The following is a 27,221-nucleotide window of genomic DNA, read 5'->3' as shown; positions in this document are numbered from 1 at the left end:
TTTTATTGTACATGTGGCTTAAATTACGTAAAAGATGGAAAAGGAAGTGGATTCATGACTTTAATGAGTCGTGTGCTCAGCATGGTGCGTATGTTTTAGCGCGCGACTTGTTAAACGATCCGGTGAAATTCCAGTCTTATTATCGAATGTCCCCCAGAATCCTGTAAGGAACTTCTTCGGAGAGTTTCTCAACCGTCTGCACTATTTTAATATTTGTTTACTCTTCACTCATGTCGATAACGTACACTGTGCTGTTCCTTGAGTACAGATGTCTCAGTCTTGACGCACAGAAAAGGAACATGCCGAGTCTTGCTCAACGTGTCTGCAGCATGAAGCTGACGTCAGTATCATGACTCAGACCGGTGTGCGGCGGTTTACATAATCTCATTCGTTTCAACTGTGCTCCTTTCTTTGCGTCATGTCGCAAACATCGTGTCTTGACGCTAATCAATCACATGAGTTTCATTATTAGAAGCCAATTTACAACAATCCTAACTTGTAAATCAGGCCTTTCCACAGAAAATTAAGCTAATGTTAAAAACTTACATTTGCCCTTAAAAGCACTGAAAATATAAGTAGCGTTCATAAATCACCCACTCAACTGTTGCCATGTAGTATGCATTAATGTAAATCTCTTTTTATTTTTATCTTCAATTCAAATTCTTTGAAATTAATAAATACATACTTCCATGATAAAAATAAAGAAATTTTCATGTAACTGAGCAACATCTGATTTCTATTACATGAAAATTTGTATGTGATCTTCAAACAGACATTTTCATCATCCCAATTTAGCCAAAAACTATTTAATTTATTATTAAAATTCAAAATTTTTTGTGTAATGGTTATTAATATAATTTGACACTCTAAATTAATATATAGCATGCACAAAGCCAATTAAAGTATAACAATCTATTGCCAAAACTTTGAAACTTACAATCCATCACTGGAACCTGAAATCCTAACTTCTAAGAATTCATATTATGGACACACAAAAAAGAAATCTATCCTGCTATGCTGGGGCTCTTCTGTCGTATTTTTAGTCTTCCCCGGTATTTTCAGGCATATTTAGGACAAAGCCTTGAAATCAACTACTATTTCTTCTGTGTAGATATTTCCTAATTAACCTCATAAAATTTTTACCAAAGTCACTTGAGGCCACACAATCTAAGCAGATGATGGAGATTAATAACCTACGTGATTAAAATCAAAATCTGAACACTTAAAAATGATTTAATATTTACTACAATAAAACAAGTATGTCTTGTATGCTAATATAGGAAGTTAAATAAATGACAAAAGCTTCCAAAATCATATTACTCAATAATAAAATCAGACTTGAAACAGATCTATTATTTATAATATGTCTGAGGTATTTAAGACTGCAATATATTAACACAGCACATAAACACAAGGTATGGTATAAATATCACAATTCTCTCACAAGGCACAACCAACTTGAACCTCATTAAGTTCAGTTAACTGTCAGTAACCTCACCCAGAACCTTTATTATTCGGAGAGGCACTTCATTTCTGGAAACCAAAGTGTTGTGAACGCCCACAAGCAAGAATGAACGATATAAGTTTACAATGTAACATCATTTCCACTCTGCTACGTGAACAAAATGGTCTCATTTAAATGAAATATTACTTGGACAAAATTAACTTGGTATGTGCATGAGTGCTTTATCCTCCAAATTATTTTTCCCAAGGCCAACATGGTCTACTCAGACAGCGATATTTCTTTTCATTAAAACAAAAGAAAATAAAAAGAAGTTATGAGGTCACTGTTCTCAGAATGGCTAGACATTTCCTTTCTATGGTATGGCTCAAATAATTCTTCAGTGGGACATGTCACCTCAATTTATTCAAACCAAAGTTTTCTATATGGACAGCCTGCAAGTCACAGCCAACCTTAAGAGAAGTTAGTTTGACCCACAGCATCCAGAAACCTCTGATTCTAGTATTTTAATGCTCAAACAAATCCAGATATTTTTCCTTATATTAAAAAACTTAGAGATTTATGCTCAATTCAAGAAATGTAGGCTGCCTAGCACTAAAAAATAATTTGGTTCAAAACATTTGTTTGATTGGTCTTAAAAACAGAATTCATACTTCTTTAAAGCTACCGTCTTGACATTAATTCTTGCAAAATTTATTTGCCCACTATATTACTATTTTTTTGTAGCTGCATGAACATTAAAAGTGATTTATTCTTGTTTATAAAAATGGTGTTACATGTAACCACCGCATTCTACTGCAATAATTTTAAAACTGTTTGTATAATGCCACATCTTTGTTCACCAGCACCAACTTATGAAAATGGAAGACCCATGTATAATTCATCAACTGAAATACACAGATATAATGCAAGCTTTTTTCCGTAAAAGGTAAGACAGATAAAAAAATACTTTTCTTTGAAAGAAAACAAATTATGTTCTGGGGAAGGTACCCATGTTCACAATTTAAAAAATAAATACTAATTTTGGTACACAAACAAAAGGAACAACAGTAAGCCAATGGGTTAAGAGCCACATGTGTCAGCTTTATGAAGACACCTCATTTATGTATTTACTTTATACCAGACTGAAGCAGATGAGATGTAAATAAATTCCATGTTATGGAATATAAATTATGTCTGACCTTTTTTCATTATACTAACTGCAACTAGAGACTATACTAACTAACTAACTAACTAGATGGCTTACCGAACCCGAAGGTTCATCACCGAGTTAACCAAAGCCCTCCACCGGACCCTGTCCTGGGCCAACAAAATCCAGTTTCCTTCAACTCCTATCTCCCATAGATCCCGCCTGAGATTATCCTCCCATCTACGTCTAGGTCTCCCCAGCGGTCTCTTCCCTTCAGGTTTCCCAACCAGTACCCGGTGCACACCTCTTGTCCCATCCATGCGCACTACATGTCCCGCCCATCTCACTCTTCTCGACTTAATCACCCTCACAATACTGGGGGAGCAGTACAGATTTTTAAGCTCGTCATTGTGCAGTTTTCTCCACGCCCCATCGTCTTCCCTCTTAGGCCCAAATATCCTCCTCAACACCCGATTCTCAAACACCTGCAATCTGTGTTCCTCCCTCTGAGTGAGAGACCATGTTTCGCACCCATACAAAACAACAGGCAAGATTATTGTTTTGTATACTTTAATTTTCAGGTTCTTAGAAATCAGACGGGAAGACAAAATATTTTGGACTGAGAAGTAGCAAGCATTTCCGGAATTTAGTCTCCTCCTAACTTCCTCACAAGTATCGTTTTGATTTGTTATTGTTGTTCCCAAATATTTGAACTTTGTAACCCTTTCAAAGGATTTATTAGCCACCCTAAGATAATTTTGCCCGCCTGTCTTCTGATTACGAGATACTAACATGTACTTAGTTTTTTCTGAATTTACTTCCAGCCCCTACTTGTCTACCAGCCTCTAGTAAAACTTCTGCGTTCCTCTTTATTGTACTTATATCGTCCCCCAATAAATTAACATCATCAGCATATGCCAATAGCTGATGTGTCCCATTCAATTGTAAACCCTCCTGCCTACCTTGGACCTTCCTGATGGCGTATTCTAGCGCAAAGTTAAAGAGCAAGGGAGACAAAGCATCTCCTTGTTTTAGACCGTTCTTGATGAGGAATGTCTCAGATACATATTTACCTACTCGAATTTTGCTACAGGTTTCATTTAAGCACATTTTTATTAGACCCACTAGCTTCTTTGGTATACCAAATTCAATAAGAATATTATATAGCACTTCTCTCTTCACAGAGTCATAGGCTTTTTTGAAATCTATAAATAACTGATGTACGGTCCCACCGAACTCCCATTTTTTCTCTAGTATCTGACGAATGCAAAAGATCTGATCAATCGTTGATCTGTTTCGTCTGAACCCACACTGATGATCCCCAATAATTTCATTCGCATATGGGGTTAATCTTGCCAAAAGAATGTTGGATAGAATTTTGTATGAGGTTGATAGCAGCGAAATTCCTCGGTAATTACCACACTCAGTCTTGTCCCCCTTCTTATGAATAGGAATAATTATGGATTCCTTCCATTGTTGTGGCATCTCTTCCTTATCCCAAATTAACTGAATAAGCTTATGGATCCTCATATGCAACCCTTTGCCACCTGCTTTAATTAATTCGGCCAGAATCTGATCAATTCCTGGAGATTTATAACTTTTCAACTTCCCAATGGCTAGTTCCACTTCATCTAAGCTAGGTTCTGGCACCAACAGTTCAGCTGTATGCATTTTAATCTGTCTAATATCACCAGTATCATGAACATTTAAGAGCTCGCTAAAGAAATTTTTCCACCTATTCACAATTTTTATTGGATCTGCAAGCAAATTGCCACTATCATCCTCTACCAAATTGGTCTGGGGTTGATATCCTTTCTTAAAGTTATTAATGCCTCTGTACAGGTCTCTGATGTTTTTTTCCCTTATTATTTGTCTCAAGTTCAGCAATTTTGCCCTTCAGGTATTCCCTTTTCTTAGTCCTAAAGGTTCTACTAGCCTCACGTCTCACGTTACATAAATTATTCGCATTTGTTTTGTTTGGGTTCTGCAAACATTGAAATTTTGTTTGCTTCCTTCGATCTATTAATTTTGAACATTCTTCATCAAACCACGGTTTATTTTGCTTTCTCCTGTAGTATCCTAGTTTCTCTTTTGCTGAAATGTTGATGCAGTTTCTGACATTTTCCCACTCCCTGTTGATGTCCACACTTTCATTATCCTCATTTGTCTCTAAAATTTGAAACCTATTCGAAATTTCAACTTGATATTGTTCCTTTGCCTCTCCCTCACTTAATTTTTTCAAATCAAATCTTTCTGTGTCAAAATTTTGTTTAGTTCGTCTGCTTACTGAAAGCCGCTCCCTCACTTTTGCTACCACCAGATAATGATCAGTGTCGCAATCTGCTCCTCTGAATGATCTCACATCAATTACATTTGTCTGCCTTCTCTTATCTACTAAAACATGATCTATTTGATTGTGTGTTCTGCCATCTGGAGAAGTCCAAGTGTATTTATGAACATCACGGTGTGGAAATTTTGTACTTTTTATAATTAAATCTTTTGACGTAGCAAAGGTTACTGCTCTAACACCGTTATCATTACTAAGTGCATGGAGACTCTCGCTGCCTATTGTGGGTTTGAAGATATCCTCCCTCCCAATTTTTGCATTGAAATCTCCTAGCAGAATTTTCATGTGATACTTGCCAAATGTATCAAATACTGATTCCAATTCTTCATAAAAGCTATCCTTGATATCATCGCTTTTGTCTTCAGTTGGGGCATGAACATTAAGGACAATGATGTCGCACCAACGTCCTTCCAAAATTACGTAAGACAACCTGTCACTAACAAATTCTACTCTCTTAACTGCTGCCCTAATTCTGCTATGAACAAAAAAACCCGTCCCTAGCTGATGATTGTCATTCCCCTTTCCATAGAAAAATGTAAAATTGTCCACTGGGATCGTGCCCTCCCCCTCCCATCGCACTTCCTGCACTGCCACTAAGTCTAACTTATAATTCCCTAATTCCCTACACACTGATTTCAGTGCCCCAGCCCTATAGAGGCTCCTAATGTTCCAAGTACCAAATCTCATGTCCTTTTTCAATTGCTGTGGTCGTGCCAAAGAGTCCGTCCTGATCCGAGGCTTGGTTGATTTTTTCGTAACACATATTTTTTTAAAGGTGAAAGGTTGTTAGCCCTACACCCAACCCCCAACCTGGAGGACCAGAGTATCACTCTTAGTCTAGCGCATCTATACAAATAATATAAAGTATTGTTATGGACTTCTGCATATGAATTATCAGCATTCTATACAAATAAAATTATTTTATTAGTAATTCTATAATATAGATGCTAAAATTTAAAAATAACAATTAAAACGGTATGTTACAGTTATTAAAATCATCTAAAAGAGAATATTTGTGTTTTAGTTACAAAATTAATATAATCCAAATCACACAACCTTGCAGTTGTTTCTAACTTTTAAAATTTTTCAGAAGGTAACAGTGGAACATAATGAGTATTAATGTGGTCCCAAAAAATCTTTTGTTCACAACACATCACAATGGACTTCTTGGTTTCTTGCATGCAGCAACAATGTGAGATCAGTATGAGACAAGTCACCTCATGAAATGCTGCACACACGATGATGCTGTGATGTTGACTGTAAGGCGATGGACACCAGATTAGTCTCTGAAAGTTAGCAGGGTTTCAGATGTCATCACCGGCATCCGGAGATATGTCATCGTGGCTGCAAAGCTTCCAGAAACGGATGGCACAATTACTGAAAGGAAAACACGCTGTTATGTTTGTACAAAATTTACATCAGTAATGAGATTCTCAACCTGGTTAGAAACATACATGTTAAGCATTCATTATCTGTCTTAGTAATAGCATCAATTCAATCTCATCTTTAAATACACTTCACCACACTCTCCTAATCAATAGGCATTATTACACAACTGTGAAACTCACAAAAATAACTATAAGAAATACATAATTATAAGTTATTATGTGCTCTTTGCATGAAGTGCATAGGGAGAACACATTATGGGTTGACTCTGTCTGTCTGCCCATCCAGTCGATTCTACCACAGAACCATTGGATGGATTGGGATGAAATTTGATGTGGAGGTTGTGCTATTCTGTATGACCTCAAAATCATATTTTTGAATATTCTACGAGCATCAGTGATAACAGAATGATGGAAGTCATGAGGTAGACAATGAGATGCTGTAGCCTGGCGGACAAAGTAGAAATTATTGAACAAATTTAATTCCTCTAAATGCATGTTGCAGAGAACACACGAGGATATTGTGTATTCCGGTACGGAATACACTTTCCTCAGTTGTGTGCACATTACGAGAATGTGAACTGCAAGTTGATTCAGTTGAAGAATACTTAACAAATCTTATACTACTTGCCGACAAATTACTAGATTACCTGAATTAAATGCTATATATATTTTTAAAATTGGCATATTTTTGAAGCTCAAGTCACAGATCTTAAGGATGGCAGGCACACATATTTTCTTATAATGAACAGTTTCCTTTCCAGGGGTGGGGGGGTGGTTTGAGTATGTAACACAAATTCAACTGAGAAACTAGACTCACATGGGTTTTCACCTTATTTTCAAGTAAAAATTTCACATTCAAAGATTAATAATATATAACTTAAAACACACTTGATAAATTTACACCCTTTTAATTGTTTCATTGTAAACATATACACAAACAACAATGATGGAACCAAAAATATTAGTATATAAAAGATGCAAGTAAATACACAGCACTCACATGCCCATGAACTGCAGGAACACAAAATTAAAAATAAGACAAAATGACACAACACTGCACTAATTCTAAAAGCTATTTTGGTCCTTGAGTTATTATCTTAAATGCATCCTGAGTTGCCATTATAAAAGCAGTAATAGTGTTTAATTCTTGTTAAGTGATATATGTGGTAATATTTATATCATCTCTATGTGGATTTTATGAAAAATTGTAAGTCTTACATTATTGCCAACAATTTCATTATTTCCTATGCATAAAGCTTAACTTTTTACATGTAACACAAATGGCTATACCAGTCTTAAAAGAAAACAAAGCAAGACTGCTTAACCATCAATTCTATACACTTGAAGAATATTATCTAAAAATATGGTAACATAAATAAAACCAAAGAAGCTACATAAAAAGCCAGCATTGGAAAACGTTTCCCTGTTTTATTGCACTGTCTTCTATAGATAGTGTATCTTCATAACAATTGTACTACAATTTGGGCAAACCTATCTCATATCTCAGTAACCAGATGCCACATGTGCCACTTCTCTTATGAGATTACTGATTCTACACATGGCATATAAGATAGTAACATGAAATAAAACTCTTGTATCAGTACAACATAAATAATAGCAAAATACAACTGTTACATGAACAACACAAGTTAAACAACAGAAAAGTCCCAGACTTCGGTACTTCCACTGTGGCCTTGGTATTCGAGCACATCAAAACAAAAGCAAAACTGAGGTAAAGCTATACAGAACTGTTACCTGTTATTAATGCTAATTGTTCCTTGGCCTGTCATGTACAGCTTGTTCCACTGACGAAAAGATGCAAATGCATTCTGCTGACAGACAATGAACTGCCCAACTATGCATGCTCTGTGCTAAGTTTCATTTGAAAAATGCAAGTCCCTTACCTTGTCAAAGGAACTAATACCCTCCTTACCAAGACGTCCATCCCAACCACAGATCAGTATGTCTACACACAGTTCACATAATGAGACATGAGACTGTCATTGCAGCAAATATGTCCATGGTTCCATGGTGGACTTCTAGGTTAGATAACAAACTTCCCCAACGATAAGCTCCTCTAAACTGTTGATACTACCTCCACGTACACATGGTATCGTACACCAGAACACCACGATGGACAAAGTTTACTGTAATTGTTCTTTCAAGAACTTACTCTGAGCTACAAATGTCTTTCAAATTCAGTACACTGTAGGGTAACTAGTGCATGATAATGGCAATAAGGACATTTTCACCAATTTAACTGGCAGGAAATATTAAACTATAATTTCACTTTTGGAGCATGGGACAGCGCATCTAGACTCACAGTTGTCTTACATATTCTCAGAGCCTGTCTGGCATATCGATATATTCATAGGGCCCGGAGACAAATGAAAATTACATTTATACCACAGCCTGGGAAAACAAGTTTCAAAGAGATTAATGCTTATCACCAAATCAATCCAGCACATTTCTCATTCAAGACAATGGAGAAAGAAGCAGAAAAGCCATTTTAGCAAAACTGTATTGAGGGATGAACCCATACATTAAAACCAGCCTGCCCTTACCGAGCTCGTAAATCTATTAAAACTGCACTGCAAAATGTAGTAACACAATGTGGAACACAAGAGAATAACTAGAAGCCTTCCTTCTTATCAACTGGCAAGTGGAAGGTTCCACAGGCCTCTAGGACAGACCAGAACTTATATGCACTTATAAAAGGCGAGCGTAGTTGAGGGACAGGGTATATTTGTTGTAAGAACAACAACCTAAGTGTGAGGTGCAACGTGAATCAAATAGCTACCAGAAACAGACAAAGACAGAAGAACGATGTGAGGTATGTAAATACGAGCAGTGGTCAAGAGAACAAATGTGATTTAGAGACCGACAAACTGAAAGACATGAAAAGTAACTACTGGAGAACGATAATTTCGAGTGATATTCCTTCAGTTGCTTTGAATGCAGTCAAGAAGAAGTTCGTATTAATTACAATTGAGTGTTTAATAAATCCATCTTTGTAAAGAACAAGCAAGAAATTGAGACTCATTACAATGCAAGCACATTTGTTGTGCAGATGGCAACGGTATTTTAATTTATAATATTACAAAAGGATGTCTCACCTTAAAATCAGACAAATACTGTGCCCTCATTTCCATAAAGAGACCTTATTTACAGTTGGAGAAGCTGGCAGGCATAACCACAATATATGCAGGGCACTTCTGACAAGATCTGCATGCTTTTGGCATGGTTATTCTTAAAGAACTGTACATATTTAAACCAAAATAATGTATATCTGTTGAAACTGGTAAAAGATAATCTATACCTCAATGCCCCAGGCACATACTGCATTCCATGTACATGTGGTAAGTTTACATTGCAGAGATGGACTGAGCCACTGAGACACGGTGCAAGAACCATGCAAAGGACATGTCTGTACCAACTGGACAACAGCACGGAGGCTATGGATTGTAACAATTTCAAGGGCACCATTGTATTAGCTACATGGATTCCTTTGTGAAGGAGGCCATCAAGACATGGTCACGCTCCAATGATTTAAACAGACATCAAATTCACTCAAAGTCAATCATGGAATACAGCTACTGACCATTTAAGAGAAGTAGAGGGAAGAAGCAATGGCACCAATCATCCGAAATTGTACAGATTAAGAAACAGAGATTACGAGATGACTGAGTTCCAAACTCCTGTCACTGTATCGCTGCTGTAGTACTCTAAGATAAGGACAAGGACACTGGGCTCTAAGAGCTGTAAGTACAAATACAATAGGCCATCATATCAACCCTGATAATAGAAGAATAGGAAGCCTCTAAAACATTGGATATTAATCACATTCTCACATGCCTGATCTCCTAAGAAGACTTCATCGCATTCAGCTGCCATGAAAGCTGTTAAAATTATAAAATTAAACATATTTGTGGCTTTGTTTTATAGTAACATTATGGTTATACTTTACACCTATGACACCCATTGTAACAGAATGCTAAATTACTTTACTTAGAGGTGACACTTATAGCAGATATTAAAATATGAATACACTGATAACAAGCCCTTCTTTTCTCCAATGTAGAATTTTCTATGGCAAATTTTGTGCTTCACGTACTCAGTGTAGTCATGATTAAAAGCAACTCTAAAGATTCAACAAACTGCATAACAAGTATAAATTAGTAAAGCCAACATGAACGACAGCAACACAGATGCAGATCTGCAAGAAAAATGAAAATTTGAAAACATGCACAAAAATATTACACAGATTTAAAATGAAACCAATCACCTGGCACAAGATGCTGGCCTCTCAGCTGTCGGCTGTTTCTCAAGGAAATGGACGTGCCATATGGAAGGATCACATGATACGGACAAACAAGATTTAAAATAGCTTCCTCGGTGTTATGTATGTTAAGATATCAGATCTATGAGATGCTATGAGAACATATGTATCGTCTAAATTTCTACGTCATACCAACTCATACAGACACTGTTCAATAATTGGCTGAAGGACAAGACAAATGCGTGACTTCAGACCTATATGGTGGCAATAGTTCAGGAACTGATGGTTCTGCACCAAAAAACTTGATGTTTTCAAATAAAGTGGTGGAAAACCAAAAACATTGTTATCTGCCAGCAGGAAAACAAGCAAATGTTCTTAACAAGTACACACTGATAGCTCATAATTCCAATTTCCCTTCATGACTCAGAAACAATGGAGAATCTTCTGATCAATATGGTATGATACTGACAGCACATCTGAACTGGATAATGATTTCAAATCACATTTCTGATGGACTTGAGATGCGTTTTCCTTTATCACCAGCAGAATGCCTGCAGTGTTACAGAGGGAAAACTTAACATGTGTTTGAATTTATCAGGTTTTCTTACCCACAAGCTTATCACAGGCCTGCTCATCTGACGGGCATTGTTAATTTCAAAACAAAAATCTGTTATCCTTAAATATCTGCATTTGTAGTGTTATCTATAACAATAAGTTTCAAAGATATTTGTAAAGATTTTGCCCATTTCTTCTGTATGAATATAAATAATAATTGGAACTGTTCTTCCTCCTCTTGTTAGTTGTGCGAAAATCTTCTTAAATTCTGAATTGTACAAACAGTAGCAAACTGCCAGATAGAGTAATTACATATTCATGCAACAGTTTTATTTCATATTAATTACTAGAATCTTTAAGAGAGAAGATTACATCTGACAAGAACTTATATTTAAAATCCCTAAATGATGAGCTTAAAAAAATATTCTTGAGAATGGAATTATAACGTATCTTCCTCGTCTTCTACAGAGGACCACATCATGACAAAGTCTCAAAAAAGAACTTCTTCATAAACATTTGGTGTATTTCCTGTGAGTGCCACACATATAAGCCTTTTGCATAACTTGAAGAACTTCATGACCAGAACAAGAAAACAAAATACAGACACAAGATATTCAATACATTAATATGAATTATGAGCTCTTGCAGGCCATACTGAAACTGGACATAGGTCAGGTTTTGCAAGGCCATGGTTTAATGCACAAAGTGAAAATTATGCAGTGTCATAAATGCAAATAACAGAATATTGGCCAATGGGAATATTATATTGCATAACAACCTATGTACCATCAAAGCTGATGGAAATTAAGATTTTTTGTGTTGAACAGTAATATAATTTATTGCAGCATTATCTTTGCAAATTGCACCTAAATTACATTAATTTGTAACATTACTTTATAAACTAAACTAAATGTGAAAACATCTCATTGGCAGCAAGCTGAAATATCCTGCATCACGCTCTTGACACAAAAAACCAACCACGTTAACTTCAGACTTCTGCCATAGGCAAGTTTTTTTCTACATCTCACAAATGGTGCAGCGAAAACAGATGATGCACCATCAATGGAGGAATGATTTCCAGTTCAGTTCTGTACCACCTGACAATCTTCATTGGCTTTGGGAGTGGGTAACAGGAAGCAAAGCGAAGTAAAAACTCTTCTGCCATGCCTGCTGAACCATGATGATGTACACAAGATACAAATTAGGCACTGTCACCGACATCCGTTGATTCAAGAAACTTATGACTGAATTGGCCAGTTATCTTTATAGCTAAAGTGACCCGGATTTTAACATTTAACAATGGAGTCTGTGCTGTCTTCTTAGCAACTTCATCTCTGCTGTTTTACAAAATTTTGGCTCTGGACTGGTCAGACACTAAGATTTAAGTATATATGATATGTCAGAGAGAGAGAGCGAGAGAGCACAAGTGAAATTGTGCAAATCCAAATGTATGTGCTAGTATTCAGCTGTGCCAAGATGTTCATTTCCTTTAAGTTCCTTCACAAAAAAATGTAATTTTAAAATATCAAATCCAGGTATGTTGAATTTCATGGATGACAGCCACACGGAAAACTACTTATTATTCGGTATTTTAATTATTATAGCATGAGATTTCAATTTTTACACATGTATTACAAATAGTTATTGGTTAAAAACACCGACGTGAAATGCAAAAATAATCCTACATAAACACACACAATGACTTGAAAGTGTGACCATAACAATAATCTTCAAATCAGCATGCCTTCTGGTGCAATAACATTCAAACGTCATGACAGAGTATTTATTAATGCTTCGAAACAACAGATAAGCATTTATGTGGGAAAGATCAAAGCAGAAGGAAAAGGGGTCCCTCAGAGCAGGACTGACAATAATGCAATATGTATAATGAAAAGAATAGTTGCATACCAAATTTTAAATAATATTTGAAACTTAATGTCTTTTGCGTAAATATTTCAATAAGAAATCAAGAAAGGAAGGAAACAATTTATCACAGCGGCTTCTATTCTGTGCAATAATCTACCTGGTTGCTACATAACAATGAAAACATCGGAATATTCTAGTGTTTAAAGTAAGATGGTGCCCATATTGGGGGGGGGGGACTCAGAATGATTATTTTTCTCATTACTTACAGGTATTAAACAGAGAAAGAGAGGATCAAAGATTAGTAATGGATGATCAATGACTGAGCAGTTCACCATAAGCCAGAATTTAATTTTTAGCATGAAAGTAACGTGAGGATTTCTTATTTTAAAAGGGGAGAGTAAAGTAGTGGGTGCTTATTTCGCGACAGGGAACGAGGTAAGGGTTCTGATTCTTCGTTGTGTGATGAGACATTTGCCTCTTATACAACTTTCTGGAGACTGAGTGACCGGCTGTGTGCATCTCAGCCTGCAAAGACGCAGCTTCCAAAACATTGAGGTTTAATCACTTATCAAAACAGATGGTCACTTGAGAAGATAATTTCTGTATCAGTCATAGAAATTTCATATTTTACACCTTCCTCCCATTTCCCACCTGAAAATCTTAAGGTCAGAACACTCATAACAACTTTTGTGTATATTCTGGACACGTTATAACAAATCAATGCAGACAGAACTTTCTTTAAGGTATTACATTTTCTATTCTGGTTTTCAATGAGTGTGTATCTAAACAAATTATAATACAGGCCTTCCAAGTTATAACAATCCTCTGGAGACCCAAGAAAGGAACCAACAAAAAAATAGGTCTCTATAATAACTTCAATTATGAACTTTATTACCTAATTTTACAACGTGATTTCATTCTGTACACTGACATATTCCAAACTTTTCAATTGCAAAGGATAAGCTTGGACTACATTAGCAAGCTGACTGTAAGGGGCACGTGTCTACATTCATTTAGCATGAAAATCCTAATTTTGGGGTTCTGACATGTGACCCTACACAAAAATAAAACAGGTCAGTCCAAGTCCCTCTGAAGAAATTCACAGCATTGTGACAATTTCAGTAATTCCAATCTCCACTACCACTCACTATGATCTGTCCAAAATTAAAACATGGCTATAACAAGGTTTTGAGTCATTATCAGTGTTGCATATAATAAGGCTAACCAGCATTATCACGTTGATTACAAACTTCAATATCGTAACATCAAAGACTACTATAGAGACAACCATCTTTTAGTATGCAGCTAGAAACACCCATAAAAAGTTGAGAGTTCATCATCTACAACATAAAAATCAACATGAAATAAAGCATTCCTGCTCAGCTACACAGTAGAATTTAAAACTAACAAGAAATTAAGATGGAATCCACCAATTCAACTGGAAAAGAAGGTAATTTCGCACCAGTGACAAGGTTTTAATTTTACTCACATGGACCCTGGCTTGCCCAAGAGGTTGCCCTGCACAAGATTCATGTTGCGTCGACCAAGACGGGGAGAGATTGATTCCTATCGGTCATACACTTTGCGTGCTGCCACTGGTGATGGTTTCAGCTGATCTGGCCTACTGGCTACTAGTGTTCTGCTGAAATGACACAAGGTTATAGTATTTCAACTTTCATCAAAAATTACTGAATGAAGCACAAGAATCATTCCTTCCAACTCTAAACTTTGGAAAAAAACCCTACAAGTCAAATATGTGTGTGTAGCCCAAGCACAACACCAACATCAGGTAACAACTGAACATGTTGCTGCAGAACTCGTACCGCAAAGAAAGGGAGCTATCTATATCTTCACTTTCAGCTATACCATGTAGCTATTCACATAACAAGTACTAAGGAAGTAAACAGCTGTTTAAATAAAAATGCATAAAATTGGTCAATACCACATGGAAATATTAAAGATTTATCATGGTAATGTCCAAGGCTAACACGCGTAGACACACTGCAAGCAATCAAAATTACCAAACTCTCTCTCTCTTAGAGTAGTTAGAAGGTTAGTGTGTGTATAATTTCAGAAGGTTCCAAAAAAGTATATTTCCTAAAATACACATATTTAATTCAAGACATGGAAAATTTGATATGTAATAGGACTGATAATACCACAAATATTGAAATTTTGGAGACAGTAAAGACAGGACATTTCAGGTATTGGCTAGGAAAAAATTAACAGTACTGCTGACTTCACACCAAACACACATCTCAGCCTAATAACAACAAAAATATGGTTAACATACATGCTCCAGACTAATGCTGCTGTCTTGTTCACATGACTCTTATTTAATGACAAAGAATGTTGAATTCTTCATTTTATGAAAATGGATGGATAATTCCCAAATTAAACAGGCAATGGAAGGCTGTCTGTACATCCAAATTTAACTTTTACTAAGCTGGAAGTGGTGAAAAATATAAGAAACTTGAAAGTTGGCATAAATGTCTTTTCAATGGCAGCAAGGAAGAGCAAGAGGGGTCCGACTGCATATTTAAAGGATGCTAGGAAGAGGGACACACAGCCTTCTTTGAGGAACACAACCTGATAGTGAATGGGCAGGCATATGGTTTGGAGAACCCATTGCAACATTCATATAAGAACAGAAGATGTGCTGGGAGACTCCATATGACTCTAAGTCTCAAGGGGAGGAAGCCGTCTTCTTGTCTATCTCACGAGAGGGCCCAGAGGACGTCACTGGTAATGATACCTAAACCTGGGCATTTGAGTTATGTTCAGGCAAAATATTTTCATCATATCAGTTTCAAGCTTTTCCTCTTGAAAACAATGAAAGGGCTCATGGATAGATATATAAAATACAGAGCCTTGGTGGAATAACCATTGTGCTCCCAACAACATGCATACCACACCGGCAGGTCCGTAGAGACAGCTCTTCAGTCTTCTTTACAAGACTGAGAGGGCACTCAAGGGTGGGCTTAGCACTCTGGAAATATTTCTGGACAGAGGGTCCATTTGACAATACCACATTTCAATGTACAAGGTAAGTAAACAGCAGGGGGTGGACTGGGCTGTAATAAAATGGACGCTTGGAAGCTAGAAAACTGTGACAGCCCGAATGAGTTATTGGTTGAGGGTGTCTGTAGGGGAGGGGTTCGTCCTCACTAATGTGCACCCTGGTGAGGGATGGACATCTTGCATGGCTCAAGAGGGAGGGTCAGTGCACAAGGCTGCACTGATGACCTGGCCTTGTTGATAACTGGGAAATTTGCAAGTACTGTCTCAGAGCTCATGCAAAGGGTTAAGACATTAACATTCTACCAAAAGGCATGCATTTCTTTGTCTGCCAACATCTGAACCAGATTTAACTGGAGGAAAACACATTTCTGAAGCAAACAGGGACTTGTGACAAGGGTGCAACACCCTGTATTATGAAGACTGATATTTTAGCTGCAATTTATATCACAAAAATATTAGAATAAGCTAAAGATTCACATACTTGAGAGCACCTGGTGCACTGGGCACCCTCACAATGCCACCAGCTAATGGCGGTGGCATCAAATTTGAGTCTGTCATCTCCTCTCGAATGGCTGTGGTGCCAAGTAATTCTGTGCAAGTCAGCCGGTCCTGGTTGGTGGTTAATGAAATAATGGGATACAGCAGTTCCTCTGGTAATGCCGTTAAGCGTCGAATCTTGTGCGGTATTGTAACACTCATTCGTTGCGCATTATCATTAGAGCTGCGGACACAAAAAACATTAAACAATATTATGTACAACTGAAAGTGACTTAGGCAAAGTCACTTAACATTACATTATGACATATCAGAAGGATATACATAACTTGTAACAAACAGGCCTAAGAATACACCAACAATGTCTACTGATACTCGATGGGGAAACCAAAAAAAGTTTAAAATAAACTTTAGTGTGCGCTTCACCTTTACCTTTTCAAATTATTTGCTGCTTGGAGCACAGATTAGCTTTTTTAAAGTTAACTGTGAAATAGTACATATATATATATATATATATATATATATATATATATATATATATATATATATATATATAACTATACACATCAAAAAATCACTTGGAGAGACAATAATGGAATTAAATACAAATCATAAAATAAATAATCTTGCTGCTATCATGAGCTACTAATAAAGCATTAAAGGCTATTTCATATTATCTGAGACAAAAGAATAAATTATTTACCAAGAGTTATTTTTGAATGTGGAATATTTTCCTTGTATTCATCACTTTTTGGTGTTTCTCACACTTCAGTGTAAAACGAAGAACACCTTATAGGAACATGCACATCTGTCTGATCTTTCAACTAACCCCATGCAAGGCTAACCGCCCCTCCCCCCACCAAAGTATCCACAAGGGGTGAAGTGAACCCAGGGGCTTGTACTTATATCTCCCTGGGGGTTCCACCCTGGGGTTTGTCCCAGCAGGGCTCTTTCCCAATTGGCCTTCATCCCATTAAAGTTTGGCCACCCTTTAGGGATTTTCCTCCCCTCGAGCATTACCTCACTAGCTTTCCCACCATATTTACTCCTTATGGCTTGGATCCCAATTTTTTAAATATCTTTTCAAACACTTCAATTAAGTACAGCATACTGCAGGTGAGAGGATGTAGTTAATGGAATAGTGAATTTTATATTACTTCTGGATTACTGGGAGATGATAAGCACAGATAAAAAAGCAAAAACTTCCAACTCTTAGGTAGAATCTGAACCCACATCCAAATAACATGGAGATATAATTGCATAACCTTCATTAATCCCTTTTCCATTTGAGAAAAAAGTTGCCTCTGTCTCAACAAGAAATGTTGTTTTGTTCATACAATACCACAGACACAACAAAGGTTTCACATGTAAGACTTGAGGTTCTCACAGCGGTGAGTATGAAGATATCCGTCTTCTGGGTTATTGCGCTGTGTAGTCTGGTCGATGCTAACCAACGTTTCAGAGGTCATACTGCCTCCGTCATCAGGGCAATAACCCAGAAGATGGATATCTTCAAGGTTTCACATGCTTCTAATAAAATAAAACATAGCAGATTTCTCTAAATAATCATTATTCAAATCTTTGCTTAGATTCTGTGTTCTTCTATCTTGGAAGGCAAGGAGATGGAGCCCTGAAGACAGGAACAGTTTGTTTCTCTGAAATGAAACTTCCAGAACAGATTCTGAAGGAGGGACAGTATCTCAGAAGGTGACTGTAATATTATTTTCATGTGCCAATTTAAAGATGAAGTCCATGCAAAACTTTAATACTGTATAAGAAATTGCTTACGTGTCTGTAGGAGAGTTAGACCTTGAAGACTTTGCAGAACTATCTGATGATAATACTGCAATGTTGTCATTATCAGCACGCTCATTCAACAGATGCTCCAGTAGCTGCTGCTGTGTGCTATTCTCCTGTTTGAGCTGGCAACATGCAGACAAAAACCAGTGTTAGAGGAACAGAAAATTATAAAAACCTTCATGACAGATACAACTTAAGATCACATATCTGAGCTCAAACCAGTTCTTTTAAAAAATTTTAGAACACAACTTGAAAATGGTTACATAAACAATAGAAGTACAATTTCACGCTCTAATGGCAGCAGGTACAAAGACGACCGCCTTCTGGGTTGTAGCGCTGTGTAGCGTGGTAGAAGTTTACCAATGTCTCTGATGTATTTGCTGCCTGTATCATCAGGATGATCAGGAAGCTGTAATCTGGCCCTGCTGTTGGCTACCTCGCCATCGTCAATGCTCACCCACGTCCCCGCTGGTCTGGCCGAGGTTCTGCCTTCACTGACTGGTTCCTACACCTCAAACCCAATCTCACATGCAGCTTACTCACTGCCCTGATGATGGAGACAGTAAGTACCCACCTTCACTTCTCACATTGGAAGCACCAATGCTCATGAACACCATAAAGTGTACAAGGTAGCACATAAAATGATACCTGATTAAAACATTAAATAAAAGCTGTAATATCCATATAACTGTACATATAAACACACAAACAGATTCATCCTTTATGGATCATATGCTCAGTATGACCAACATTCTATTATGTATCCTCCAAAACATGTATGGCTACATTTGACAATACAAATCCTCCATAATTTCGCCACACATCTGAATGTCCACAGCCCTGCATTGCATTATCAAAGCTGTTCTTTCAAACAGTTTTTCCTTAAGGTAACTCCAAAAGAAAAAGTCAAAGGGGTGTATATCCAGGCTACTGGGTGGCCACTTCTGTCCACATACATGGCAAGCAGGATGTCCATGGGAAATCACATGTGGACTGAAAGTGTCTTGTGTGAAGTCCAAGACAACATTTGCTGTGTGTGTGTGTGTGGTGTAGACCCATCTAGCTTTAATCATTGTGTACTCAATGGCAAACCAGTTTTGATAAGATGGAGCACAAAACTGTTGTGCAGTATAAACGTTAAAGAAATTCTCCTTAAAATCTTTCTTCTATCTAAAACCATATTTATTTATTCTTATAGTCATCCATGTACTTGGATGATATGCTGCATGTCTGGAGATAAAAAATAATATTCCAATCACATTTATATTTAGATGAACACTGATACTCTACTCTTCCTTTTTGACTGCTGTGAACTTCATTGCTCTCTGCTATAATGACCACAGCCGACACACTACTGAACACAGTAATAATTCACTGCATTCTATACGATGCATTTCAAAATTCACAAGTAAATTGGAAAATATACATGTATCAAAACCACGGCTGGTGGATGTAACAAGCATGACGAAGTAAATACGACTGGTAATAAATGTATCAACTTTCCTTACCCACAGCTTGACATCATGCTAAGACTTGTCTGTCCAGCTCGTACGACCTTTGTTTGACTTCGTGCCAAGTGTTCTTTCTGGGTGCTATTAGTATCTCTATAGCAGTACTTAAATTAAAAGAACTTGGAAATCCGAAGTTAAAGCGTCTTTTAATATATTTATTCTGCTAACAACAGAATAATTAATCGTCCACCCAGTGTGCCACGTAAAGAGTTAAAAGTTAATACACTACCTCGTTTGGCTTGGCTTCCATCTCTTTGACAGCAAGTTCTTTCTGTGCAGCCAAGAAACTTTGGTTGATAGCCATGTTACACAGTTTCTCAATCAGGTATCTTGAGTCCATCTCTGTCAGGCCTTGTACCAAGCTTGCTACATCCAGAGTATCCAAGTTCTCCTGCAAGTTTCATGTCAGTATGAACACAATCGTAACAGCTATAAAACCACGTTGAACAGAATGTGTGGTCACAGATCTGGAAAGATGCAAATCTTCCTTCCTCCAGAAATGTAACTTCATATTCTGAAAACGTGGCACTAGGGTAAACAGTACATGAGGAAATAATTCATATCAATATAAACATTTACTAAGAAAGAATAAAGATCTTACAATCAGAGAAACAGTGACTGAAGGAAAGAAAGGAATCGTTTTTCACATGCCCACGTTACAGTTATAGCAGTTACAGTCACTGGACTAACATGTCCATCCATGTGATAAATACACACACATACATATATATGCACACATTCACACATACATAAGTATATGTGTGCATTCTCTCATTTTAACACAAAAAAAAGATTCAAACAAAATGTATATCATGTTTAATAGGCTATACACTAAGCAGTGAAGTACTAATTATGACAGTGGTCACCATTTTTAATAGTTATTAACTGTAACCTTTGTTCAAAGATAAAATTTTCAATTTAAATATGTACTGATGCATCTGTCTCTCATAGTTTATGTGGTGACATCTCAGTAACAGTTCATCAAAAATGAATGTGTTGTGTAAACGTCTCAAATCTGGCAGTAATTCTAGATTAAAAATAATTCTATTTAAAAAAGAGATGGTATCCTTGATAACTTCATAACAACGATTCCATAATCAATATTTTATTGGTTAATGTATACCCCATTAGACACTGTGTACATTTTAATGTTATTGTTTTGTAAACTTTAAAATGATAAAATTTAGGTTCCAAAGTTAGGTGGGACAACCTGTGTGTGTGTATATATGTGTATGTGTGTGTGTGTGTATATATATATGGCAATAAGCACATAAACTTGCATAAAAATCATCTGACAGTTGGAACACAAGTAAAAATTGAATTAATGTGTGTATCCTAAGTTAATGTTGGTCTTCCTAGTTGTAACACAATGTGGATTTGCAGGAACATACCAAAGTTTCAGGACTGACGTGGGACAGCCCTCTCATCAATTTGAGTATCAACTAACATAAAATATGTTGGACTTGAAGTTTTCATAGTAATGTGAGAATGGATGTTGACCCAAAGGGCTACTTCACCATACAGACCTTAGATTGAATATCAGCATTTCAGATGAATATATTATTGCCTCCATTATGTGAGCTGAAGTGAGTAAGTGGACAGCTTATTTAGTGTTATGAGAAGGCCAGGCCAGGTGGACTGGTTCTGAATGAGAATAACCTAACCACTTCCTCACAAAGATAATAAGACAGCTGTAACATGATTCCAGAGTAAGTGTGAAAGGAAATAAAAATCCAGCCCAAACCTTGCTCTCCTCAATCTGCATTATGTTTGCCTGAGATTCTGCAATGCTTTCCTGCACATAATCAATGTTGGCTTTCATGCGCTCTATCTGATCCTCCAAGTCACGAATCACTGAGAAATCCTGGCGACTTATAAGAGCATGGTCTCTACGATGCATCAGCTGGTCCAGAGATCGTCCAAGTTCCTCCCGATATCGTAGCTGCCTGCACACCAACATCACCAAGATCAGCCATCTACACAGAATTCTAAGAATGTCAAGCATTTTGAAGTATGACAATGGCAAACATTCAAAATCAAGAAAGTAAATACAGCAAACTTCAAATTATCTGGGCTAATGAAGAGGAGAAGATGCACAAATAATCACAAAACATGGATAATCCATGCATTCACAACACATCAAAAATAGCTTTACTTTTTTTATATAAGTGACTTAAATTTTGAGAAACAGCTTTTAACAGCCACTTATTTTTCAAGAACTGTCCAGATGTACTTGCAGCAAATCATTTTTCCTGGCAGCCGCAAAGTCACTGTATTGAGACTGTCTCAACCCATGCCGTCTAGTGAAGTGACGACACACTGCAGTGCCATGCTATGACTGTCAGTACCACCAAGAAACAAAATAGAGGTGGGGAGGAAGAAGAATGTAGTGAGTGCATCAATGCCAGTGTCTGCCACATGCTGGAAGCTCATTTTACACACATCACTCTGTACCTATTACTCAATATTATTAAACAGCACGTGACTGCAGCTATAAAGACAAGTACGCACTTTAGTCTTCAGCTGTATGAAACAACTGATGTCAGTGACAACGCACAGCTCATAGCATAAGTATGCTATCCTGGGATAATAGACATGGAAGAAGAATTTCTGTTTTGCCAGCCACTGACTACGACCACAACAGGGGAAGATATTAAAAAAAAAGACTAATTTTTCAATTAATAAAGTATGATCTTGAATCTGTGTTTCAGTTTGTGTACTGACTGACGTTACACAAACAAAGTCTGGAGCACGCTATGGCTTTTGTGCCAGAGCAAAGGAAGTGAATCTGGTGAAAATTCTTTGCCTCCTGCACTGTGGCAATACTGATTCTAAGAAGCTATTGGAGGAGCTTGATATTATAATGAAAGAAGTCATTCAAGTTTTAATTTTATAAAATTTAGGTTGGTCAACAACAGGACTTTTAGCCAGATGCACTGACATTGGTTCTGACTACATGTATGTACTTCATCATCGTGAAGTCTGGTGGCTGTCACAAGGAAAGATGCCTGAATGAGTTGACATTTTGCAATGAGGTCAAAATCTTTGTCTGAAAAAAAAGTTCTGATCCCCTCCAAACACTTTCCTAAGCCCTATTTATGTCAGCATTACCATCTAAATTCTGGAAAGCCACAAACCAGCTCAAGATTTTAACCTGATACTCTTCATAATTTAGCTTTCTGAGACTGAAACTCTTGTTTGTATTGCTTGTTTACTTACCAATAATCTATCTAACTTTTGCTACCACCAAATGATGGTCAGCATCACAGTCAGCCCCTCTAAAAGAACAGCTACCAAGCATACCTTTCCATGAGTTAAAGTCCAAATGCATCAACAAATTCTGTGATGTGGGCACAGTGTAACGTTGACAATTACATTTTTCACATGGCAAAATTCACTAACCTCATTACATTATCATTACTATTTTCATGTAAACTCTCATTATCAATTGGCAATTGCATTGCAATCTTGTAAAAAAAAATGTTCATTTGTTTATGGAACTGAGAAAATACAAGCTCTATCTCCTCATAAAATGTGTTCTTTGTATCAACACTTTTATCCTCAGTTGATACACCCATGTTCAGAACAATAACATCACTCCACAACTTCTGAATATTATATAAATATTACATCGTATCTCTAACAGACTCTACCTTCTTAACTGATATGACTGCTGTCTGCACAAAAAAGCATGTTCTTAAGCAACAATTAGAATTCCCACGTCCACAAAAAGAGTATAATCGACTGTTTATTTAGTGTTTCCCTTTTCCTACCTGACATAAAGCTCTGACAAACCTAATTCATACTTTGCTAATTCTCTTAAAACTGTTTCAAGAGAACAGACCCTATACAGACTCCGGGTATTCCATTTAAAAATACTATATGCTTCAGTACCTGTCCATGTCACGTTCCATGGATGCAACAATTTGTTTGCTAGTTGCAGTCTTTCTGATATTATTCTCCAACTGCTGCCATCTATGTTTAACTTGCTTTGGAGAAACACCAAGTCGTTTCGAAGCTGTTTATCAAAAAAAAAAATGCAGCTCAGAAATAATAAATTATACTGACTGCAAACAATGCTACAACTTAAGACTATGAATTGAAAGATAGCAGAATTCACTTGGTATTAAGTCCACATTTGTATTGAGTTCGTGTAAGTTCACTAAACATTTATAACCTCTGCACCTACAGCACAATACTTGAGAGTACAAACAGCCAAATACCTTATGTCACATAACTACAACACATAACATACTACTTTATAAATTCAGCATTACATATCACCTATACCACACTAGAGTGTGTATGATTTACAAAATTCAACAAAATTTTATTATTTAGTCCCACATATGGCACTACAGGCAGCTGTGGATGCTGATAAATTTTGCTGCACAAAGCAGTAACTCAGAGTAATATGTCATTTAATACAATGGATCTAACTGGAAGGAAATAGAAGAATAAAAATTTATAACATGCCATAACCTTCAATAAACATGTATATATAATATCAAATAACCATAAATACTCCAACAACCTACCGTGCCTAGGTCCGATTCTGCCAACGGCCTTATTGCTGAGTGGTCCACGATGCATTTTGCGCAAAGCAGTAACTTCCTCGTGCTTGCGTTTCAAAACTGCTTCTTTTACCCGTTTCTCTGCCTCCAAGGATCGAATCGTGTTTTCCCTTTTGCGAGATTCCTTTCGCAATTGTGCAATTTCACGATTCCTTCGTACTTCCACATCCTTGTGCTTTGCTGATTCTTCTTTCATCTTATTCAAGAGTTTTACCTGAGAATGAAAGGCCAGATACAGTCCCATTTTCAAAAGTGCTATAAATTGTAATCTAACGCACAGGCCTAATCAAATTCTTCGCAGAAAGAACAATATGTAATCTGATTTTTCTGAAGACAGAATGTTTCCTTTATCTAGTTTATTTAAAAACTCTGTCAGCAGTCAGACTCTACTGTGCTGAAGAAGTGATCAACAGAAAATGACATGCTGTGGTGATGGCTGTACTCAACCAATGAATATCAACTACACTGCCTAGCATTTTCTGAGAGCAGTGTGGATCACCAGTGGGACAGTAATATTCTCTGATGAATCTACCTCTCTGAATAGTTAAAAAGCAGAAGCCATTTCTTTTTTTAAAAAAATATAATAATAATAATAATTTATATATGTCCAACTACAGAGTAAAAATTGTCAAAACTTATAATAAAGCTGCCCTTAAGTTTTCATTTACTTTTATGCATTAACTACGTACTCTAACAGTTCAAGATTTGAAATTCTCATAGCAGTAAAGATGTCAACGGTGGTCCTCTGGGTTATGATGCTGTGTAAAACTGTACTTGGCTACCAACTTTTCAGAGACACCCAGTAGATGGAGGTGACATAATCCTCCAAATCACTGATAGCCACCTACAAGACTGTGCAGCATTCAAACTTAAAAGACAACAACTTACACAGTCTGACAATATCAAGAACGGTAATTTTAAATGGCATTGCTAAGTGTAGTTTATTTTCAGAAGAAAGAAAAACCTTAGTCTGATTGTTATAATGTAACACACACAAGTTTCAAAGATCTTAAAAATACGTAAAGTATCAGAACAAGCTCACCTTTGCAAGTTTCATTTCAGCCAAGTCATTCTTCAGTGCCTTCACCTGGTTTTCATGCTGGGTCTGGTTGCGAAGTAATCTTGCATGTTCTTTCTTTGCCGACTGAAGTCTTTTCATCTCCTTTTGCATTTCTGATAGTTTACGTTCATACTCATCACGTACTTTCCGCTCTTTCTCAGTTGGTTTGTTGGTTTGATTAGCTGTGAACATGGCATGCACCATAGCTTGGTTGACAAATAAGGTCTGTTCTCTTTGCTATTCATTATTATTATGCATTATGGTGTCGACTGTACACACACATACACACATCAAGGGTCTTCAACCTATGAACCACAATCTATATGAAACCTGTCACTAGAAAGAGGTGGTCAAGACCTCACAAAGATTTAGTGAGGCAGTGGTCAGTTACCTCAAACAAGAGCATGACTGCCGATAACAACAAATATTAGTACTTATTCTACACGTGCCACCTAGTTTGGGGAGTGAGAATTTCCTAACCGGTTCTCCAAGAGAAATGCAGTACTTAGGGTTGACAGTAATCTTCAAAGTTACTGCCAGAACACGTTCAAGTCAAAATGCATTTCTCAAGTAGGCCTATTAGTCAGCCAACATCTACAGATGTTCACGGTGTGTTTATTGCAGAATTGAGACCATAAATTTTCATGCTCACTGCAATGTGCATTGTTGACACAACCGAATTTACAGTAAAGATGGATTCTCCTGGGTTGTTATGCTGTATTATCTGAAGTTTACTGACGTTTCAAACGTGCTTGCTGCCTCCATAACCAGGGTGACAGATGCAGCAAGCATCTCTGAAATGTAGGCAAACTTCTACCAGACTACACGGTACAGCAATCCAGAAGACAGCCATCTTCAGACTTCCTACCATGAGAACCTGAAACCTCGAGACTTTACTGTTGTTTGCTTCAAGACAGAAATGTGGCATTTCCTTCTCAGACATAAATATCATTCTTTGCAAAATTTATATGAGTTCTTTTCTCTGGTATGTAATTTTCAAAGTGTATGCAGAACGCACATTTCTTTGGCATTAGTTGCTTTGGGGAACCATAATTAAAGAAAATTGAGCTACATTAAAGAAAATACCATACATAACATTTTTATCAAAAACAGTAAAGCGCAATCTGAATTTGTTTCTACAAATGGGAGAGTACTGTTGTTTTGAAAGAATACAATACTGTCAGACATTAAAATTAAAAGCACAAATAAACATACAAAAACTGTATCAGTGCTCTGAAAAAAGAACAAGTGGTGGTTTTAAAAAGGGGGCCTGAGTAACAACAATGGAGTGATAGTTCCTCTGCACTGCAAGCAAATTATTTTGCTACTCACTTGCCGATTAACGAGCAAACTTCTTTCTGATGGGAAATTCATAAGAAAATATTTTCAACACACAGCGCAAGAAATATGTTCAAAAAAGAATTTTTTCCTCACATTATAAGTTTGTCTGTGCAACAATGATATTAGTAGTGACTTACTTAATGAACTCAGAAACAAAGCAAAACAATTTGAAAGCTTTTGTTTAGTACTGATGAGAGTAATGACACAAACAATATTGCTCAGTTATTATGCGTTACTTGCACGAAGCACATGGGAAAAATGCATTATGGGCTGGTCACATCTATCCGTCTGTCCAGTTGATTACACCTGAGAACCACTGGATGGACTGGAAAGAAATCTGGTACGGAGGTTGTGCCATTCTGCAGAATGTCAAAATCGTACTTATGAATGTTC

At 36.8% G+C, this 27,221-nt stretch overlaps 1 protein-coding gene across 4 annotated transcripts in view; it reads right to left on the bottom strand.

Annotated features, from left to right (window-relative positions):
* Positions 1-1,215: 1,215 nt before the first annotated feature.
* The window catches only part of LOC110839564 (kinesin-like protein KIF21A), a 52,606-nt gene continuing 26,600 nt past the window's right edge, over positions 1,216-27,221 (bottom strand). Inside the window, exons 14-22 of one of the 4 annotated variants that reach the window (XR_015538309.1) lie at positions 25,470-25,669; positions 24,392-24,641; positions 23,748-23,871; positions 21,598-21,829; positions 20,083-20,244; positions 18,331-18,464; positions 16,529-16,768; positions 14,516-14,668; positions 1,216-6,315 (exon numbers count right to left, since the gene is read on the bottom strand). Coding sequence is in view for 2 of the 4 variants with exons in the window: in XM_087360150.1 (XP_087216276.1) it covers positions 14,593-14,668; positions 16,529-16,768; positions 18,331-18,464; positions 20,083-20,244; positions 21,598-21,829; positions 23,748-23,871; positions 24,392-24,641; positions 25,470-25,669 (1,418 nt within the window). In the remaining 2 variants the exon portion in view is untranslated. Of the gene's footprint in view, positions 6,316-11,475; positions 14,669-16,528; positions 16,769-18,330; positions 18,465-20,082; positions 20,245-21,597; positions 21,830-23,747; positions 23,872-24,391; positions 24,642-25,469; positions 25,670-27,221 lie in introns of those variants that run through there. The other 3 variants (XR_015538310.1, XM_087360151.1, XM_087360150.1) reach the window with 3 other exon arrangements.

Source organism: Zootermopsis nevadensis, unplaced genomic scaffold (assembly GCF_977971745.1).
Source record: "Zootermopsis nevadensis isolate Lab colony 2312 unplaced genomic scaffold, Znev_1.0 Znev_ptg000039l, whole genome shotgun sequence".
Classification (NCBI taxonomy): domain Eukaryota; kingdom Metazoa; phylum Arthropoda; class Insecta; order Blattodea; family Termopsidae; genus Zootermopsis; species Zootermopsis nevadensis.
Note: the sequence above shows the minus strand (reverse complement) of the source record. Positions and strands in the feature narration are given on the sequence as shown.